Source organism: Parambassis ranga, chromosome 7, assembly GCF_900634625.1.
Source record: "Parambassis ranga chromosome 7, fParRan2.1, whole genome shotgun sequence".
NCBI classification, from domain to species: domain Eukaryota; kingdom Metazoa; phylum Chordata; class Actinopteri; family Ambassidae; genus Parambassis; species Parambassis ranga.
In genome coordinates this window covers 3,390,439-3,412,310 of record NC_041028.1, presented here as the reverse complement: position 1 = coordinate 3,412,310, position 21,872 = coordinate 3,390,439, and the positions used below count along the sequence as shown (strand labels likewise).

General features: G+C 46.0%; 2 protein-coding genes across 6 annotated transcripts in view; one reads left to right on the top strand and one right to left on the bottom strand.

Moving 5' to 3' along the window:
• Positions 1–16,003, top strand: part of nckap5l (NCK-associated protein 5-like) — a 31,441-nt gene extending 15,438 nt beyond the window's left edge. For 2 of the 4 annotated variants that reach the window (XM_028409283.1, XM_028409284.1), the window contains exons 2-13: positions 1,156–1,242; positions 6,401–6,541; positions 6,619–6,687; positions 6,772–6,810; positions 6,902–7,021; positions 8,639–8,731; positions 8,922–11,788; positions 12,272–12,401; positions 12,493–12,565; positions 13,324–13,602; positions 14,234–14,385; positions 14,868–16,003. In XM_028409283.1, the coding sequence (XP_028265084.1) occupies positions 6,401–6,541; positions 6,619–6,687; positions 6,772–6,810; positions 6,902–7,021; positions 8,639–8,731; positions 8,922–11,788; positions 12,272–12,401; positions 12,493–12,565; positions 13,324–13,602; positions 14,234–14,385; positions 14,868–15,128 (4,224 nt within the window). In that variant the 5' untranslated portion in view covers positions 1,156–1,242 and the 3' untranslated portion in view covers positions 15,129–16,003. Of the gene's footprint in view, positions 1–1,155; positions 1,243–6,400; positions 6,542–6,618; positions 6,688–6,771; positions 6,811–6,901; positions 7,022–7,674; positions 7,849–8,638; positions 8,732–8,921; positions 11,789–12,271; positions 12,402–12,492; positions 12,566–13,323; positions 13,603–14,233; positions 14,386–14,814 lie in introns of those variants that run through there. The other 2 variants (XM_028409285.1, XM_028409286.1) reach the window with 2 other exon arrangements.
• Positions 16,004–16,229: 226 nt separating this feature from the next.
• Positions 16,230–21,846, bottom strand: tmbim6 (transmembrane BAX inhibitor motif containing 6). 2 transcript variants are annotated; one of them, XM_028409289.1, is made up of 12 exons: positions 21,699–21,846; positions 20,196–20,316; positions 19,998–20,069; positions 19,782–19,890; positions 19,223–19,343; positions 19,087–19,135; positions 18,846–18,943; positions 18,684–18,763; positions 18,493–18,593; positions 18,223–18,298; positions 17,158–17,214; positions 16,230–16,655 (listed from the first exon to the last, which is right to left on the bottom strand). In XM_028409289.1, the coding sequence occupies exons 3-11, from the start codon at positions 20,051–20,053 to the stop codon at positions 17,188–17,190; spliced, it is 717 nt and encodes a 238-aa protein (XP_028265090.1). In that variant the 5' UTR covers positions 20,054–20,069; positions 20,196–20,316; positions 21,699–21,846; the 3' UTR covers positions 16,230–16,655; positions 17,158–17,187. The 2 variants fall into 2 exon arrangements, with proteins under 2 accessions (XP_028265090.1, XP_028265089.1); XM_028409288.1 differs by having other exon boundaries at positions 16,230–17,214.
• Positions 21,847–21,872: the final 26 nt, after the last annotated feature.

Genomic DNA, 21,872 nt, shown 5'->3' with positions numbered 1-21,872 from the left:
ATCAGCCAAAAACTCGCTGAATATTTGTCTTGTGACTGCTGGGTGAAAGTGGGTCAATCATGGCTTCCTGGCTGTGCTGAGGGGTGCAGAATTTTTTGTTTTTTACAGATGTTTTTTTTTATTATAAACAAATTATTTTGGCTGTATTTTCCATTGACAGTTAGAATATAAACGATTTTGGCTGATTTGGTTGTATTTTTTGACGAGATGCATTCAGGGACTGTGGGAAAGTTGAAAGTCTGATTGTGCGTTTGGCTCCTGGTTGGCTGGATCTGGCTGTTCAGAGGGGGTTAATGAACTGTCAGTCAATGAATGCTGGTGAATCGTCCTCATCCTCATTGAGGCCTTTGTTATCCTGCTTCATGGCACGGAGCGCAGATAGATCAAGGCCTGTTGTGTTTTCAGGACCAGGTGTACCGAGGAGGACGCAGCCAGAGCAGATAGAGCAGATAATCTGCTCCTGCTCTGTTAAAACACAGATTGAACGGGCAGATGCCCAACACCTCTAATCCCATTTCAGTTTGACGAGCTCTGAAAGGATCAGGTCCTCTTGGCTTTTGGAAATGAAGAGTTAATGCTGCGACACGGTGCCTGAACGCATCCGATGCCGCAGCAGTAGCAGACAGACAGACAGACGTCCCATTTATGTTGTAAAGGAAAGCTTTTGTGGAAAGTGGACTTAATTAACAAGGAGCCCTGTTAACAGGGAATCCCACATTAGACTGAAACTGAAAATCATTGCTCGGCTCTCTGTGTTTTCAGCAGGGGGAGTTCTTAAACTGCTGAATTATTCATCCATCTTTCTTTCATTACACTTTACAATGACTCAGAGATGAAAGGAAAGACGAGAGGAACACAGGCCAGATAGTGGAGTGGGGGGGCTTGTGGTCTTTGCGCGGCTGGCGTCTGCCGAGCGCTGGTGTCTCCTGAGGGCGTTGGAGCATCTTCCTCCTCTGCTCTCGGTTTCCTGTTCGCTGGCGAAGCGCAGGCTTTACCCACCGCAGCCAATCACAGAGGTGACATTGGCTTCGACACATGAACTTTTTAAGATCTCGTTACACGGATCTGTGAGATGAAATGGAGGGAGGAGGAAGGAGGAGGAGGAGGAGGAAGAGAGATTACACATTCAAACCTGCTTCTTTTTTCTCGTTGTAGCTCCCGAGGTTTTGCTGTTGGGAGACAGAGGTGCCTGATGGGAGACTGACTCCTCTTCAAGGATCGCAACGAGAGCTGAACCCACAGGTGAGTGTGTCGAAAAAGGCTCATCAAACCGAACTTTTAGGGGGATGTAAGTGAAGTTTTATACCTCTGTGTTTCTGAAGCTGATGCATGTTGGAGCTGAAACTTCTTAGAGTTATTGTGTGTTTTTACCTCCATGTTCTGCTGAGTTTAGCAGCTGTAAAGGTGCTCGAGGAAGTCGGATGCTGTCCGATCAGAGTGCTTGTTGTCTTCGTTCGCGGTGACATGTAGTTCTGATCTGTGTCCACAGGAGGGTTTTACAGCATTAATGCTCAGACGGGTACCCCGACAGTCCACACTTGATGGGCTTATTTTGATTGCTGTGCACACACTTCCTGGTTGCGTCTGATTGGACGAAGTCCTTCAGGATTTCAACACGCTGATAAGATTTTTGGTTTTGTGTCGCGCTGATGATTTTGCACAAATGAGCTTAGATCTTTTTATGCAAATAAAGATGCACAGTGAAGTCTGGACAGGACGGATTCTGTGGACACGTGACATTTAATTTCATCATGATTTGTCTCTTGTCTTGTCCTTACTGGTCCACAAAATGACAGACATCAAGTGAAAATTCACTTATTCACAGAGACCTAGATGTTTTTAATTGAGCTGACTTGATTGATCAGTTTTTCATGTTGGGATGAAACTGACTTCAGCTTTCTGCACATAAAGTCTGCATCTCTGGTTGAAAAAATGGCCGTTTATGAAGTCGGATGTAAAAGTGGCTGAAGGAGAATCTGTCACTTCCCTGTTTCATTTCCTCTGCGTCTCTGTCTGTCGCTGCTTTTACACCCATGAAAAGCTGAAGCGACCTCCTCTCTCTCTCTGTTCTGAGCGGCTGCTGGCTGATTTGTTTAGAGGACACCATGCATATTTATTTACCGTGGACTTGATTGGTTGGTTTTCTCCTCCAGTGTCCAGTTGCACTTTATTTGTTTGCTGATGAATGCTCACTGTGTCCCTGCAGCTCACATTTTTTTATGCGCAGGTATCCTTGCTTAGCTCGGAGGCGAACACATGATCCCGTCTGTTTTGTTCACTGATTGGAGCTTTGAGCTGCGGACGCGGTGCCTCGCTGCACTTTGTTTACATGTGAAATTGAGTGTTGTATTTTGAGAGGGGTGCATTTACAGAAAGAAAACAAAGTGCTGACTTTGACCTCCACTCTTATCTGTCTGCTTCCCCTTTTTTTACGGTCACAGACTCACATCTTAACTCAACTTCTCTGATCAATCTCTTCAGTTTTATAGTCAGAAAAACAACAAGATCCTTTTTATTTGCTCTGACAGCAGGGTTGTCATCACATTTATGAAATTAAGGTAACGATCACAGGCCTTCAGTTTGGCCAAGAAAAGAAGAAAACATATGCAATCAATCACCTGTTGACTGCTGAGCCGATGATAACATGGTTAACGTGAACAAACACCTCTATAAAAGGTCAGGAAATGGTCAAAAAGGTCTTTGAATTGTTTGTTTTACCCAACCAGAACCAAAGATATGGGTCAGTTGTCACTTCATATACAGAAAATCAGCAAAGGGTGACAAGCTGGGAAGCTAACAGCTGGAGGAAATCGTTATTTATGTTTTAAATTGATTACATTTAAACATTATTTCCCTATAAAGTCCTCACACACCAAAAATACCGCGTCCTACATTTCCCATAGTTCACCTGCACAGCCTGCTTTGTTCAGACTGCACCCTCCTGGAGCTGGAGGTTAAAGGTTAAAGGCTTACAGCCAGCACTGAGATAACCCCAGTGACATCACCATTACATCATCTGGGTTATCGTCACACAGCTAGAAAAATGGTGGAATGCTCCTTTAGGACTGTTTTAAAGCTGATCAGCAGCGTGAACTCCGTCTGCCTTCCCCTCGTGCTTGTTCTGTGGAAGCAGCTCGCTGCTGGCACCGCTGAGGCTCCGCCGGGACGCGCCGACGCTCCGCTCGGCCCCCACCTCAATGAGCCTCTGTGTGCAGCTTTCAGGCCTCTCACACCACCGTCATCCTCACAATGCTGCAGTTGGAGCGCAGCCCCAGCCCCTCCTCCAACTCTCTGTTTGATTCCATTAAGTTTCTCTGTGCAGAAGCATCAACAGCTTTACATTGAATCAGCATTTAAAGGGACAGTTCACCCCGAACATCAACAACAAACAACAACAAAGCCACAAAACTGGAGATTACCCAGAGAGATTAGCAGATTGGATCAATAAGAATGACCATTTACTGCAGATGTGTGTGTTCTGTGTGTGTGCTGATCTGCTGTGTGATTAATAATTGACTGAATCCTTCATGTTCTTTGACTCTGACGAGGCTGAACTCCACTCCTCGTTCTGTTGTTGAATTCTGGTTACAGCTTGTTACGGATCATTTTTCTTGTGATGTTTTTACACACACAGCCACATTTTCATGTTTATTTTTAGCGTCCCTTTTGTTTGTCTTTTTGGTCCACGCTGTAATTTCCATGTGAATGTTCGCAGACAGACGTGCGCCCGCTCCTTCAGCCCTGCTGCCCGCAGCGCTGATGTGCATTAGAGGAGCTGGTATTTATAACCACTCAGCAACATGGCTTCTCCTTCCAGGGTCAAACTGTCTGATAATATCTGCTTCCGATCCGAGATGGGATTCATCGATCAGCTCTCCATTATACGTGTACATTGGGCTGTGTTGAGTCAATCACGGTTCAATAAGCAGCGTCTACGCTGTGCTTCTGTTTGTCCGTCAGGGTCCACACACTCCTGCTGTTCAATAATCTTCCTGTAAACGCTTTGCAAACAGCTCCGGTTACACTCTGCTGAGCATTTCCCCCTCAGTGGGGTTGTGGTACACTTCATGTTCATTTTTTTAGCATGGTCCTCTGCTACATTTACATATTTAGTCCAGCTGTTGTGGAGCAAACAGATTTGTCCACATTAGCATTGATGTCAAAATGAGCATCAAAGACTCTGAGAGGACCAATCAGTGGTGGACTTGATGTTTGATGTTTCTCATTTAGCTGTCTCAGAGATCAGAGTGGTCCTTGATTCAGACCTCACTGACTCTTGAGACTCTTGCTGGATTGTTCTTTGGTCTCTGGTTGGAGGTGGTGGACCCACGCCTCACAAGATGCTGCAGAAATCCACCAGGATCCACCTTTGTTGTGGACTTGTTCTTGTGCTAATCTACTGTTATTGAAAAATGTCATGGATCTTGTCAGTGGTCTCCACCACTTACGCCCCCTCGTCCTCGTGGACCTTACCGGCCGAGACAAAGCTGACTAAGGGGGCAGTTTGAATCAGTAGTACCACAGAATTTATTCTCATCAAACGTTCTGTCTGCTTACATAAAGAGCTGAGCTGCATGTTCTCAGTGCGCACACACACACACACACACACACTGGGAACATCACAGCTCAGTGTGTGTGTGTGTTAGGTTCTTTCAGCTCCCTGTCACTGCATACAGAAAGAGCTGCTGAACACAGTGGAGCATTTAGCAGCTGAGGGCCAGATGTGTGTGAAAGGCAGTAAATGTAGAATGCGATGTGCTTTTCTTGGGGACTATTTTAAGCAGCGTATTAATCTAGATTCATGTTTGTAGTGAGAATTTGTGGCAGCTCAAAGGAAATGCAGAGCATGTGTGTTCACCCTGTAGCACTGACAGAGCTCCAGGCTTTCAGACAAAACACACCAACTCATCTCAGTTGCTACATGAGCCTGCACACCCTGCTCTGAACATTTGAATGTTTCTAGAAGCATTAATCACACACTGTGTGTGTGTGTGTGTGTCACCTGCGCCGACTCAGGAAAACTGTTCCAGTTCCTGTTTGGCCTGCAGCCCTGTGATCAAGCTCGTCTCATCCGCCTTAATGACTCCTTAAGACGCGACGGTTGGATCTGCTTCCACGTCGACGCATTTACTGCGCCTTGTGGCTCACACGCGCACACATGCATGCATACACACATCCAAGAAGTGGCACACCTGGAGCTGTGCCTACTAGACCGGCGGCCGGCCATATGCCCTGCAGTGCGCCGCGCTCGCAGAGCCGGGCAGCCGGTGCGCTCAGCGTGGTGCTGCGGTTTGATCTGCGGATTTATTGAAGCAGAGGGATATGGACACAAAGGCTTATCTGTGTGTACAGAGTGTGCGTCTGAAACAATGTAGGATGGATGGATTAATGTGTTGTGTAGTAATCCTCAATGTACAGTAGGTGCTGTGATGTAGCGGCGCTGCAGTGCATTGATGCCGTGTATAAAGGAGGCGCTGCTTCCATCAGATAAACAAACACAGTGATGCTGCTGATAATGTTAACGTCACTGACTGGAGATGAGAGCAACCTCTGATGTGAAGCAGACCTCGTCTCCGGGTGGAGACTCTTCAATGAAACTAAAAAGGCCGTGATTGACTCTAATAGTCACATGATAAACATTCCGTGTGTGGCTGATTTATTCAGCAGACTAGTGTAAAAAAAGAGGCCTGTAGAGGCTGTGAAAGTACAAATCGTTAAAGGTAGGGTAGGAGATTTTGAAAAAGTAAACGCACGCCCCTTTCTCTCGGAGTTCACCCCGAAGCCACGCCTCCCAATCACATGGACGCGCATTACCTGAAGACGAGCTGCGGTCTGTGTCTTCGGCCATCATGCACGTAGCTGTCTGGTGCGCGCAGAGCAGGAAGAGAGTGACAACCAACCAATACTCCACGCAGGGTCCACTCGGAGGATTGGCTGATGTTTTTAGTGTTTTATAGCTTCCACAGATGATTCATATTCGTTTTAAAGAGAAACTGCGAACTAATCGGCTGCTATCGGATTGTAAAGAGAAAATCTCCTACCCTACCTTTAAATATCCAAAGCAGGTAGAGCAGATTATTAACATTATTTGTATTTATGCTGCACAAAGTACAACAAAAGGCACTCATCATCATCATCATCATCATCATCCAGCTTTTTGTATCTCAGATTTACAGATTCAGTGTAATTTGCATTCTAGAATATGAATAATTGTCTTTGATTTGTTTCATACTCTTGTTAAAACAACCTCTATGCCCTCTCGGAGGTTATTGGATTTTAATCCTTAACGCTCTGACCTCTGCTGCGTGACGTGACCTTCAAAATACAGACATCCATCAGATAATCCATACTTTGATCGGTGCGGGCAGTGACGGTCACTGTGTCACCTTCTGTGTTGCAGATGAGAACAATGTCTGATGAGACAGAACAGAGAATGTGTGACGAGGACTTCGGTTCGGACGAGGAGGGCGAGGAGGCAGACGTGGAGTCCTACCTGGAGGACAACAGCAGTGAGCTGGTGGACCGGCTGAGGGAGCTGGAGGTGAGGTGTCACCGCGTCACTCCGTCAGCTCAAAGGCATTGAATGTGTCCTGATTTTTTTTTTTTTTAACACTGCAGGCGGAGAACTCTGCTCTGATGTTGGCGAATGAGAGTCAGAGAGAAGCGTACGAGAGGTGCTTGGATGAGGTGAGTTCAGAATGATGATAGGATGTGCTCAGAGGGCTCGTTCTATATGTTAATAACATCATTAATCTTCTCGTGTGTCTTCAGGTGGCAAATCATGTGGTCCAAGCTCTGCTGAATCAGAAGGTAATACGCAGCTGCATGTCTCTGTTCAGATTCCTTTAACATCCATTATACCACACTGAGTGTGTGTGTGTGTGTGTGTGTGTGTGTGCAGGATCTGAGAGAGGAGTGCATCAAGCTGAAGATGTTGGTGTTTGACCTGGAGAGGCAGAACAGAGCGCTTTGTGAGCTTTTTCAGCAGAAACTGCCCAACCACCCCACCGCCCACTACCAGGTAATTCCCCCGTGATGATTCATATGTGTCTCACCTACAGCTGCAGACACACCATGAGCAAGATGGCGCACTTCCTGTTTTCACGCATGCATGTTATCATAAAACGAGAGGGCGTGAAATTTAACGAGTAAGGGTGATCGATGATCATGGATGTTTTTTTTCCAGCGTTGATCAAATTGTGTACTGTTATTTATCCAGTACAATGAGAGCGAAAAATAAAGATGTCCTCAAACTTCATATTGCCTTCGATTTATGTAATAATAATAATAATGACGAATTAAACTTGCTGTAAAGTGTAAAGCTCAGCAAACAATATTACAATATAAATATCAAAACATTTTCTTGCTTTAATTAGTATTTAACTTTAATTTTACTATGAATACAAATATTCAATTGAAGCAATTGAAGTTTTGCACATGCGCAAACTGGATTCGGTAGTTTTTATGTATTTTTTTTTAAATCTTTATTTATAACAATACAGTTTACAATTTAGGATGAATACAGTGTAAAACATAAGATGTATAATATGTCAACAATGTGACAGAAGTAGTTGTATAAGAAAAACTACAATCATAAATAGTCCGATTGAACGTTGCCGTAAAGTACCGGAAGTGCTCCAGAGGGGGTTCCCATGACGTCACGACATGCGGAAGTCACTGCGCCGAGTGGCACAAAAGTTTGAGTAGCAGCGTTGTATGGAAAACCGCGTCTAAAAACAGGAAGAGCTGTTGTTCGACTGACTGTGAACAGAAACTATCGCCGAACAGACATCGAGCCAGAGAAGAATCTAAAACTTTATCCCGTCTTTAGCATCGACGACTCGCCTGGTAAATATTATGTAGCTTTAGCTTTCTTTGCGCCCAGCAGCAGCTTCTGCCGCTGTGAAGCTAACAAACACTGTGCAGTCGTGTTTGTTAGCTGCAGTTGTAGCTGCTGTTCCTGTTATGGCCACTGGAGGGAGGCTCCAAAACCTCCCCCCAGGTCTGCACAGATAGACATGTTCTCAGCCTGGTATAAAAAACAGTTTGGGTCTTTGAAGAGCTTTTACATAACTCACTCACTTTAATTATATTAAGGCTTAAAGTTATCTGTAATTAAAGGCTTTGAACGAGTGCTGACTCAGATCATGAGTCTGCCAAGATGCTGACAGCTGGAGCCTCCCAGCCGCTCCTCAAAACAACGCTGGGTGATGTCACGAAAGGGTCATCCAGATTTATTTAAAGTCTGCTTTTACTGACAGAGCACAGAGGAGGAATAACAGTTGCATTCTGGGTACTGTAGTGTATTTTTAGAAGACAGGATTTCAGAATTCATGAAAAATGACGACGCTTCTGGATGAATGACCCCTTATTTGTTGTTGCTGGGTAATTTAATCTCATCCTGTTTTATGTAATAAGTGAGTTTTATGTGCATCTGGCACTGTAAACTGTAAATACTGAGCTCTAATTCTGACACTGCTGATTTATGTTTCATTCTCTCGGCCTCAGTAATGGATCTCCAGCTCTTCATTGTTCCAGCAGATGCCAGAACAATGCAGCTCCTAGTTGTCTGTGTATATACAATAGCCTGCAGTGTATACACTGTCATTGTAATTGCCTCGTGAATCTCCCGTTACAGGTTCAGGCAGGACCCCTCCCAGACTACAATGCACAGCTGCACAATGACTCGGCCAAACAGGTGGAGCCTGCACAGACTGAAGCACAAGCCAAGGTGATTATTACCCAGTCAAACGGCGGGGTTGTATCACAGCAGCCACCTGTGTGTGTGACGTCAGAGCTGTTCTGACATTTTCTGCATTGTGATTTAAAATAAGACCTCGCTGCTAATCTCACTTCCTGTACGCACGAACTCAAAGGTCTTGAAAGCCCTGAATGCTGATGTGATCTCTTTCTGTCTAAAGGGAAATGGCTACCGCACACAACACGCCTCCCCAGCCCAGCGTGGCCCCGCCGCCTCCATGGAGGCCCTGTCCCCCTTCTTCAAGAAGAAAGCACACATCCTGGAGGTCCTGCGCAAGATGGAGGAGACGGACCCGCTGAAGTTCCACCCGTCCACCACGAGCTTGTCTTTCTGCGACTACAGCCAGGTGCTCATGTCCACAGAGGCTGTTTTGGCCACAGCGGACCCCCTGCCGCTGCAGTGCAAACCCCACCACACACACTGTCACTGCTCCTGCTCGGACGCTGACACACACCAGCATGTCAACGGTGACGGAGCGGTGAAGTGTGAGGGAGGGAACACCTGCTGTTTACATTGCAAGAGGGGCCCGGAGAGCCCTCCAAAGCCATGCAACCATGTCTGTAGCCCCTCAAAAGCCACCTCCTCTACCCAGAGCCATGTAGGTGCTGCAGCTGCTATGAGCGAATGTCACGTTAAGGCCAGGACAGGAGAGTCTGCAGCCCCGTCTAAACAATGCACCAAGAATGAAGCCCACCAGCAGCCAGCAGGCGCCACCGCCCACTCATCAATCAAAGAGACGGTCGAACCGAGCTTGGAGGCGATGGGAGGGGAGCCCGATACCTCTGAGGGCTGTCTAAACACGAGTGCCTCTGAAGAGCTCACCGGCTTCTCGGCCGCCTCCCACCAGCCCAGTTCGGTGAAGGAGGCCACGCAGATCTCCCACTGTGACATGGACACCAGCGATGGCGTCCACAATGGCTTAGCACCCCCTCCCGACCCCTCGGCCGTCCCTGAGAAAGATGGTGCAGATCAGGAGGCTTCCGTAAGAGCCGGCGCCTCCGTCAGCCCCAGTCCTTCCTGCCTCAGCGACGTCAAAGCCGCTGCCATCAACTCTCCGTCCAAACTGCTCAAGTTCTTGAAGATCCCCTCCATCGGGGAGAAGTCTCAGGCTTCCCCCTCCGCTGTCCGTCTGAGCCCACAGCTCACCCGCAATTCCCGCATCCCCTGTCGCACCAACAACTACGAGGTGTACCACTCTCCTGTCCCCACACGCAGAGCCACCACCACAGAGCGGTGCAGGCAGCCTCCTCCACCTCCATCCAGGTCCGAATCCTACCCCGCCACACACTCAGCTCCAACCTCTCCTCCACAGCCGGAAGATGCCTGCTCCCCACCTGCTAAGGAAATAAGCTACAGCAGCCTGTCTGCACCTAAACCCACTGCAGGCTCCAAGATGGGGGCTCCCCCCTCCACCTCCTCGTCCTCCTCACCCAAAGTTTCTCAGCGGGTCCCTCATTATGAAAATGTCTGTGATATGTCCTCCACCTCTAGAGAGGAGGATCCAACGCAGGGCCTCGAGAAAAGAACCACTCTACCCTCTCAAACAAAGACAAACGGCGGAGAGAGGAAGCTCGTTAAGTCGCTGCCGGAGAGCGTCCTGAATCCCCCTCCACAGCGGAAGCAGTCATCCTCATCAACATCGGAGTCCACGTCAGATGATGAAGAGGAGTCAGACAGCCCGGTGTGGGTTAACCACCACAGCCTGCCCAACTCCTCTGTCCTGAACAAAGCTCAGAGCAGAGCTAACTACCCTAGAACCAGAGAGAAACAGGAGACAGACATGACGGAGGTGCCCAGCACTGAGATCACACAGCCTCCGCCTCCACCTCCAGCTAGGAGAAGTGACGCCTCATCCATCCCCAAGAGGCCTACGGCTGCGGCAGTGAGATCCCAGGCCGACTCCAGTCACCACGCGTTCAAAGACAGGCTGGCTGCATTAGGAAAGCTGAGGAGCTCTGAGGATTTACAAGTCAACCTCAGGCCCATCGACCCGGTGAACGAAGGCACCTACGGAGAAGAGAGGAGCAGGACGGCTGAGAGGTCCATGGAGGTCCACAAAGAGGAGCAGAGACATTCTAAATACACAGACTCTCTGGATGGAAAACCTAAGGGTAGCAGCGGTGGTTTAAAGTATCCAGGGCCGTCGCAACTGTATGAACAGGCAGTCAAATCTCAGCCTGCTGCTAAACAAGAGACATCTAAGAGCAAAATAGGTCTGCCATCCCCTAACGCTGATGCTCCGCAGGTTCTACGCAACAATATCAAGTGTCCCGGCTCGCTGAATTTGGCCTATAATGTTAAAGCTGGTGTTGGTCCTCAAAGTAGCAACAGCCCCAACAAAATACCCCTGAAGTCTCCGTCCAAACCCTGTCAAGGCCCATCAGTGCACAGAGGCGGGAAGCCCTCAGAGGCCCCGCGTTACTCGTCCAAATCAGAGGAGAGGACCAAGATCGCTGGGAAAGGGAAGAAGAATCCGATGTATGGAGACAGCCTGCCGCCACCTCCTCCAAGACCTCCAACATCCGAGGGGGAGAAGCCGCTTCAGCCAGCCCCCAGCCCACAGTCCGCCATCGAGCAGAAGGTGATGAAGGGCATCGAGGAGAACGTGCTAAAGCTTCAGGAGCAGGACAGAGGAGGGCAGGGCGGCGAGGTCAAGCAGAAAGCCTCCAACGGCATCGCGAGCTGGTTCGGCCTGAAGAAGAGCAAGCTGCCCGCGCTGAGCCGCAAGGCAGACGGCACCAAGGCGAAAGACGAGAAGAAGGAGTGGAAGATCAACATCCCCTCAGTGGGCAGGGACTCTGTGAAGATGGCCACCAGGTGCAAAGAGGGCGTAGAGGGCCTGAACATCTCCACGCTGATGGAGAAGGCGGAGGGGCTGAGGAGAGCTCTGGAGGAGGAGAGGGCGTACGTGGAGAGGTCGGGCCGGGGCCACTCCTGTGAGGTGGTGATGGACCAAGCTCAGGGACAGCTGGCTGTCATGTACAGGGGAGCGCGCTCCGACAACTTCATGCAGCAGCTGCTGAACAGGTGAGGAATACTTCACACGTGTTCCCAGAGATGGAAGCTTGTTCTGTGTGGGGTGTACTGTGTGCATGTAGCTTTCACGGAATCACTGTTTCAAAACAGAAAATGCATTTAAATCAATAACAGTAATAATTGATGCCATCAGTAGTTCAGGCCACTTCGATACAGGGACTAAACTGTCAACCCTCGTTATGCTGGAGCTTTATAAACAAGGGAAGACCGTGTATTAATAAAATTAGACTGCAGCTGCATCAGTATTCCAGGCAGAGAGGACACAGAACAGTCTTCCTCCATTTTATCTCGCCATCACCGCCTCCTGTGCACCAGGTATTTCATGTCTGAAGTAAGGAGGCAGCCCAAACATGCTGTATTTGGATTTAATAGCTTTGAGAGCAGCTTCCTCATCTACAGAGAGCATGTCCACTTCCTGTTCAAGTTAAAGAAAACAGAGATCTTGATTAAAGTTTTGTGTCTTGATGACTGCAGAGTGGACGGGAAGGACGTGATCAGTGTCCCCCAGCGTCGGCTCTCCTTTGACTGCAAGACCTCCAAGCCGGTGTTCACTCAGCAGGGCGACATCATCAGTCACACCACCAGTCACGAAGACATGGAGAAGGTAGGGATTCAGTTATTTCTGTTCATTTCAGAGTCGCAGCGAGGTTTAACTGTAACGCTTCAGCTCACACTTCATTCTTGTGTTCATGCAGGGATCAGAGAGGATGGGAAAGATCACATCAGATGAAAACCTGGCAGACTCCGTTCACTCTCAGCACTTTGCAGGTAAAAGAGGTCTGCTGGAGTTTATGGGAGATCAAACTGGGTTTATGTGGAGGAGCAAATATGTAAACATATATATGTGAAGTTCTGAGAAGAAAACTTAATCAACATTTTAATTGAAAATACTTTTCTATGCAGTCCTACTTCAGCAAATGTAGCAACACTACACTGTACAAATACTCAGAAATAACGAATAAAGACATTCTGTAGTCCTCAGTGTAGCTAGAGAGCCACTATTGACTCACCTGTGACCAGCAGTCAATCACAAAGATTCTGTGAGCCTGTGGCCGATCTGCAGAATTTCTAATGGTGTTGTGCAGAAACTGGGATGTAGAGGCTGCTAACTCCCAAAAGTGTGTACTTGGAAAAATGTTAAACATCCTGATTCTAATATTTATGCAGAATCTATAACGAGAGAAATTCAACCTCGAAGGTTGGGTTGTCTTGAGTGCATTTTTGCAGTGAAGAACTTGTATTTATGCGGTGATATTTGTAGGATCAGAGTTTTTCTCCCAGCACTGAGACTCAGTGACACTTTACACACTGAGAAGCAGCTTCGTTAGCATATCAAAGGTGAATAAACAAGGCCACACCCCTGAGGAAAAGATTCTGATGCTGCAGTATAAGATCAAATAAATAGTGAGGAGTTATCTCATTTACATATTTCCTTTGTTTATCTGCTGCTTTGTTTATGTGAGGGTTCATTCTTGCAGTTGCTGACTCTCCCTCCTCTCCTCCCCTCTCCCCTCTCCCCCCTGCAGGCTCTGGTGCTTCCACTTACACTCTTGACAGCGGCATCGGTACGTTCCCTCTGCCCGACTGCAGCAGCGGCGCAGCCGGACGGGGCCTTTCCAAGATGAGAGCCGGGGCCGACCATCATTCGACCGGCTCCCCGGGTAGAGCTGGGAGACGGGCGCGCACCCTGGACAGAGAGCTGACGTCACAGGAGGAGTGCTACACGCCCCACAAACAGCTGATTCCCACCGTCCAGTACGGCTCTGTGCTGGAAGGGAGAAGCTCAGCCGGTGTCATCCGTGAAGGTATAGACATAATAACAGCTGGTTCAGAATAAAGGCACAGACGATGGAGAGAGATATGAGTGGACAGCTGGCTGTGAGGCAGTGAAAATAATACGGCTATAAAGAGGTTCAAAATGATTTCTACAGCAACAGAAATTGTTTTTCTGTAAACCTTTATTTTTCAAATTGAAATGAGAGATTGAGCTTGATGTTATTGCTATTTAAAGGGCCAGTTCACCCTTAAATCTTCCATCCAGAGCGTCTTGTTTGTAGAGATTTGTGTCACTGTACACCGGCACAGTTCAGCAGTCAGATTTTTTTGGATGCATCTCAACATCTTACATCAATTCTTTGATGCTATTTTTCTTATGCCAACTGCTACATGCTAGCTTTCAAAGATCCTTAGTGGCCTGTTGTAATTCCTGACAGATGATTGACAGATGTGCGGTCCAATCACCTACCAAGCTCTCATCCTTTTCATCTCATAGGGCTTTGAATGAAATGACTTATATTGCACCTGCACAGCTTTACATGGTTATGAAGCACAGCTGTTTTAGTTCAGCCCTTCATCTCTGAGAATGTAGACTCCTGGTTTTAGTTTATTAATGGAAGGATACCAGCTGTAACAACTCTTCATTCGTTCCATCCGCAGACAAAGAGGCCCACGGAGCCAACATGTTCTCTCCTCGCTCCAAGACTTGGACTTTCCCCAACCTGAAGACCCCAGCAGGACCTGCAGAGGTGTACCTGGCTGTGGAGGAGGAAGAGGAGGAAGCGGTGTCCTTTGGATCACCATTCAGAGGGGTAGGCATGCTGCAGTTTGATTTATCTCTTACAAATCCAAAGCCAAACCAATGAGTTCACTTTGCTATAAAGAAAGCTTTCATTCATGTGAAGTCAGCCTCTATTTATACTGCATTATACAATTACACAAACCTGCCTCAGAGGGCTTTACAAGCTGTAAACAACAGAAAGAAGAGATTTACAGGTTATTAAACCTGTTTGATATCTGAGGAAAAGTTCAAACCTGCTGGACAGGAGGACAAGAGGGACTTATCTGGGTCACTCACAAACTCTGCAGCAGCAGAAAATGCATTTTTAAATTTGCACTCACATCTTACATAATGTAAAAACACAGAACCACAGTCTCCCTTTACAAATTATTAATCACTAGAATATTAAAAATTTACAGTTGTATGATTCCTCTAACCCATTTTGTTTTTGCACCTGAAGGCGTTGCATAAGAGGAAGCACATGACCTAAAATGTTTCCACCGCCCGTTTCAGAGCCTGAAGGCTGGCGGCCCCTCCTCCAGCCGGGTGGTGGACCCAGGCAGCCTGCCCGTCCCAGCCCAGTCAGGGATGTTCCGCAGGGGGAAGACGCGCACTCCCAGTGTCCCCGAGATGAGCCGTGATGCCGGGTTGGAGCTGCTCAGGGAGCGGCCAGAGGAAGCCCTCTCCCCGAGCCGCCCTCAGGTCCTGGAGACTCCCGAGTCTCTGAGTGACTCTCTATACGACAGTCTGTCGTCCTGCGGCAGCCAAGGATGATGCAGCTAAGCTAACGAGGAGGACATGGAGGACTGAAAGGCTCTTCCAGTTTCCTGGTCGCTGGCTTCTCTGTGATGCTGCTGAGCCGCCGCCACCTTTTTGAGGACAAGTGTCATCGGCTGTCGCAACTGGAAAGACGGATTGATCTCCTCAGGATTTCCAATAAAACATGAAGCCAAAAGCCACCAAGACGATGTAAGTTGTTCACTTTTTCACACTCGGACTAAGAAGGTGGACACGTATCTTTAATTCATGTATACAGGACTACAAAAACGCATGGCCAAGCTAACGATCAGCACAAGTCGTTCCTCCTCTTGGTTTGTTTTTCTTATCGGATAAACGGATTCTCATTGCGTATCGGAGGCGGCGACCTGATCAATAGACGATGTACTGTATCAATACATCCATTCTGTTCTTGAAATCATTTCATCACATAATTCGGGGAAGAAAAAAAAAAAAAAAAACATGGCGCGCTAAAAACAAAACAAAAAGAATGTTCATGTCTGTGATTAATTGCTAAATTCATGCATCACAATTTTAAATGTATAAACGATTTTATTGATCATGTTGATATTGTTTTTGCAGCCGGCCCGAGGACGGTTGTCAGAATACGTCTGTTTTTAAAATCATAATACATTTAAAGGTAATATATACCAGCAATAATAACATAGATAAGAGAAATGGCTACACTATTCAATGAATATGTATTTCTATTATTTATTTATTTTAAATGTACATCAGTCATCTTTTTTTTTTTTTTTTTTTGTAATCTTTGTGTGAAATTGCAGACTCCTCGCTTAGTAGATGTTTCATATCTTGTGTTCCGTCATCTCTATTGCTGTTTGTTCCCTAGCAAATAGAGGTCCTATGTACCTACTGCCGTTTTTTCAACTTTCTAATTAAAACGTTTTGATTTAGGTTTGTTATGTGTGAATTTGTTTGAGGCTGGCGGCCAAGAATCATATTCCAGGTAACATGTTGATGAAGATTCTCAGTCATCCAGGTCATCATACATAGAGAAGATTGAAGCAAGGCGTCTGGACTTGTAGAGTTTTCTAGAAGACATTTCGCTGCTCCGGTTGCACCGGAACAGACCTTCCGTTTCAGTATGTTCAACACATTTATTTGAGCAAATGTATCAAATTATTAGTTTTACATCAACAAAATAAATTCTTCACAGTATACACTTTCAAAAAAACTGATGCCAAATTGTTAGGTTAACATCACATCATTTGGCAAACTAATTTCTAGACAACAGATATTTTTGAGAAATTTACAAGGTTGGGGTGGTCCGAATAACTCGCCTGTCTTTGCTATACAGTAGAGGGGGGGGGGGTGGGAGGGGAATGGACAGATGGCACAGACTCTTCCTCCTCCACCAGTCCAAAATCCAGACCACCAAGTCCATCTGAGTGTAACACATCGATGGTCAGGAGGCTGGAAGGCGTTCAGGGTCTACGTCAGTTTTAACAGGCCTCACGATTCATACTCGAATTTGTGGGAACAAAACGATCAAGGGGGAGATGTCTGAAAGGAGGATCTGTTGTCAAAAATCATGGGACACCATATCTTGTGACACTCCACTAAAAGAGGAAAAACTATAAATAAGCAAATCAACAAATGGAATTACATAAAACAATAATCATCTTCAAAAGCTCACATGACCCACTAAAAAAAAAAAAAAAAAAAAAAAGGAGCCTATCATGTCACTGTTTTATGGCACTAAATGACAGTAATATGAAAATATTCATTAGGTGCTGCTCAGCGTCTGGGAGCCACCATGGGGCACTGCTCCCCTCTACAGGCCAAGCGTGATCACTGCAGCGTTAATGTGCTCCCCCATTCGCAGCCATGTTGGGACTAGAAGTTAAGTTACTGTACCATAAACTTACATTCAACCTCTCGCTGTAAGTTTCAAAAATAAATCAAGAGAAATTTTAATAATATAAGACCACAGAGGAGTTAATTTGAGAAATGAAGACAGAAAGTGAAAAGCACCAAGTGCATCGCAAGTTGTGCCTTTTCTTACTGATTGTAGTCTTGCTACTTTGAACGCTCTTTACTTCTTCTCCTTCTTCTTCCTGTCCTGAAAACACAAGACAGGGACGGATAATTAGTGTCATTACAAGGAAGCACAAAACTTTTCCAACAACAACTTTTCCCACCTGATCTGAACACTCAGTGATCATCATACTGTAAAAGCTTATGGTTAAAAATATCTTTTAAAAAGCTAGCAGTACATTCAGTGATTAAAATACTTGTGCTTGGTTTGAATTTTCAATATTTTCTGCACCACAAATGAAATCCCACCAGCTTCAGTTTACTGTGGTGGTGACAGAAGTCTCAAATATCGCAAAACTTCAGCAAAGAAAAACAGCCGTATCTGCATAGCTCAAACTCAAAGACGGCTAAACCAGAAAACATGCTGTGGTTTTGTGATCTGAGTAAACTGCATTTCTCTACATTTGTTATCGACAGTGTGAGAAAACCACACATACTTTAACCCTAAAATACATTTCAAGCTCTCTCTCTCTCTCTCTCAAGAGTTTCCTTACAATAACTACGCAGCGAAGAAATTATTAAATTGGTTAAAGGTATGGTAGGAGATTTGGAAAACTCAGTGAGAGTCGGCCAGATTTTGAAAGTAAACACACGCCCCTTTCTCTCGGAGCTCACCCCGAAGCCACGCCTCCCAATTACGAGCTGCGGTCTGTGACTTCGGCCATCATGCACGTACCTCTCGAGAGTGACAACCAGCCAATACTCCGTGCAGGGTCCACCCGGAGGATTGGCTGATGTTTTTAGTGTTTTATAGCTTCCACAGATGATTAATATTCTTCGTTTTAATGCAAAACTGCCGAACTAATCGGTTGCTATCGGATTGTAAAGAGAAGTTACACTAATTTAACAAAAAGTGCATCAGAATGAAATCTCCTACCCGACCTTTAAAAGTCACACGATATTGCTGTATCGAGTTTTTAAAGCAGCAGAGTCGAGATGAATTACAGTACATCAGCAGTGTTTCCATGCCAAAGTACTGACACATTATCACACCCATTATTTATTTTGGTCTTTGTAGAGTTTATCTTAGTACCTTTTCATTCATGGTGAGGATGATCATCAGGTTCCTGAAGATGGTGATGAAATCAAGGAACAAGTCCACACAGTGCCTTAAAATTAAAAAGAAATTAAACGTAACACATCTGAAAAAACTACTTGCGTCACATTTTGATGATAAGTTATTATGAGCTACATGCTGCACTGTGGGGTGAGGAATCTGCATGACATTTGTTTATGAGAGGATGTGTGCCAACAGGATAAAGGGCACAGGTGGAGCTTATTCAGAGTAAACACAAGTCCTCACCAGACGTAGTCCTTGTCGCCATTCTCGGCTTTCTCGATGATGAGCTGAGTGTCAAACAGGACGAAACCGCACATGATGAGCAGCCCGAGGTACATGTGTGCCTGTCAGGAAGATAAAACAGCACGGTGACTTACACTGCGACACACACACACAGCTGGGTCAGACTTTAGGAAGTGGGATAGTGTTGTTACCTTAAACAGCATCACATATCCAAAGAACATGTTCATCAGAGACATCAGGAGCAGGATGGAGAGGCCAGACATCAGTGTGCCTGAGGCGGAAACAAAGCGTTAAAGGAATGAGATCATTTTATGGACCAAAGTTGATGTGAATCAATGATAAACTGGCTTCACCTCCAAGAAACAGGTAGCTCCTGCGTTTGGCATAGAGGGCGCTGAGAGTGAAGCAAATGAAAATCACAGAGGTTCCCATGAAGGCCGTCACAATGATGCTGTGAAGGAAACAAATCAGAGAAAACCTCAGATTTTTCTTACTTGGTCAACACAGCTGTACAGAACTGTTTATGGAGCAATGTCTATTAATGTTTAACTTTCACTCAGCTGGCTGTCAGCACAAAGAAAACTTTTCACATACCTAGGATTCACCGCGATGACAAAGTCCAGTGTGGGGCCAAGGCCGACGCCTGTTACAAAACAGAGGATCCTAAAATCAACTGTTCAAAGTGAAGTAACAGGAGCAAATGTGAACCACGCCCGCAACATCAGTTTACCTGTCAGGAAGGCAAATCCCACAAGGATAGCCAGTCTCTTCCTCTCTGTCTGTGGGTTGTGGGGTGTCATGGCGAGCCAGAACATCAGCCCCAGGGAGCCGAGCACAGACAGCACGCCACCCTGAGAACATGGACACGGGGTAAAAAAAAACCCAATCCCTGTCAAACGTGCATACTTTGTTTTTTGATGTCATGACAACATGAATAAAAAAATCTCTGAAGATGGTCTTCTCTGAGCTGTATCCATATTTAAATGAAAAGAATCCATGTCGATACATTCAGTTCCTTCTTCTTAATCCCAAAATAGCTAAGGGGGGGGATCCTGGTAATGGTGATCTCAACTATCATGTATGCGGGTGCACAATATCGTACACATTCGCTCCCTTTAGCACAGTGTAACTCATTTAGAACCTGGTGTTATCACATGAAACACAGAAAGGAGCGGATAAACAAAGTATGTGCTCAAGCCAGGCGAGGTCAGTTCACGTCAAGGACACAATCTGCACTGATGCACAGGATCGCCTCATACAGGAACACTGTATTTCTGTCATTTCTCTACCTGGAAGAGACGTGTGACAACATAGACGTAGGAGCCCGCTGCCGCCACAAGCATGGACACTGCCAAGCTGGAGTACACATTCTTCAAGTGCACCTGGGTGGAATGAGATCTGGAAAAAAAACAACAACAACAAAAAGTCATTAGACATAAGGTTGCAATTAAAGTTGACAAAGACTTCTCACACTTATCAAAGACATCTACTGCATGCTTACGTACATTTGGGAGAACTTGAAGAGAGCATCAATGTTGATGTTGCGGTCAAAAACGTTCATGTTGAATAATCGGGAACTGAAATTGGAGGAGATTTTCAATTGGACGAGAAATTCAATTCAATTAAACCTCTGCTCCTCTAACTCAGAGTTAAATACCCCATCACCATGACAACCAGACTAACAAAAATGACAAACTACTCACTACTACTGTGCCGTCCTCGGTATATGTCTGTACTTTGACAGGCCAGTTAAACTCTTCCCTCTTTGCAAGACTCTGAAGACGACAGTCCGCTTGTCTCAACAGGTTTATTGAAAGTGTGAAACTGAAAACAAATAAATACAACTGATGCAGTAAAAACAAAGTTAAGATGCAGTAAAAACAAAGTTACATACTCACGATGCTGCGTTAGGCGTGAGACATAAACTATTAGCACTGTGACTAAAGGCAGCGGCTCCAACTAAAGCTGAGTGCACAGGCATCCAGATAACCGCTCTCTGTCTCCATGGTAACGGGACGCTGTAGCTAAGCATCTGGGATTCTTAAATAACCACGTCATGGAATGCAGTGAGTACCTGTTTCTAAATAAAACAAAACAACTACACTAACACAATATATAGCTCCTACAGTATATATATATGATTGCTGTTAGCCGTTCCTGTCCTGATCCAGACTGGGGTCGGCAACCCAGGGCCGAAGGCCGGTGTCCTCCGGGGCTAACTCCCTAAACCCTGACTCGGTAGCAAAGAATGATGAAGGTGGTACTGGTGCACTAAATAAACGGACCATGGTTGCTGGAAAGATGGCGTTACTTTTGCTATCAGTGCTGCACACATAAAACATGCGTGCTCGCTCCCTACACACGCCGCGGCGCACCTCCGGGGGCGCGCACGCACACACATCCACCCTGAGCTGCCTGGTTTACACATACACTAGACACATGCCAAATGCCACTTTGGGATCTCGCCCCTACTGCCTGTTTGAGCTCTTCAGATTTGGACTTTACACACGAAACAAACACCAATAAATTGTTATTCAAAAAATAAATGTCACCATCAATGTTGTAATAATCTTATAATAAAACTCTGATATGGGCCTTCCTACAACATGAATACTTTTATTTTGACGTCAATATGAAACTGAAATTTAAACCGGGGACTTTTCTTAGCGTCTTTGGCGATATGCTCTCACTGCTTCTACTAAGGGCTGAATAGATAAAATAAAATAAAATACTGTTCATCGTTAAAAGCACATGCAAACGTACCAGGGCAGAAGCTTGTGGATTAGTTAGCCGAAGGTTTACAAAATTAGGTTACACAACAGGCTAGGTTAATGCCTAACTACCCCACAATCACGCACTAGCATGCTAGCACACGGTTTGATTAGCATGCTATCAATTCGTGCTAAAACTGTCACCTGGCAACGACACAAAAACAATTAAAAATGCGAGCAAACGAGTGTCAAGAGAAACTGAAATTAAAAGATGTTCCTGGGACTTCTCTATTATAAGCTAACATTGCTAGCCAGCAGGCGTAAAAAAATAGCGAGTAGCTTGGCTAGCTAACAAGACTCGCCTGTCAACACAACTCGACGAATCGTTCATTCTTTAACAGTTAACGCCAGAAATGTTACAGCCACTATTTGCAATAGTACAACCCACCCACAACCCACCGCAATATGCTGCCCCAGTTCCCACGCCTCACCTACCTGTCTGTTCAACGCTGTTTCAGTGCTTTTTCTTCGTCCTGCTTTACTGCTAGCTATGTTTTTTTTTTTTTAACCAAACAGTACGTGTCAGTCGGCGCACGGGCAGCCTGCTGATGTCACCATGGAAACGCCCAGAAGATTGTAGTCCCGATACGTGACGTGCAATTGGGGGGG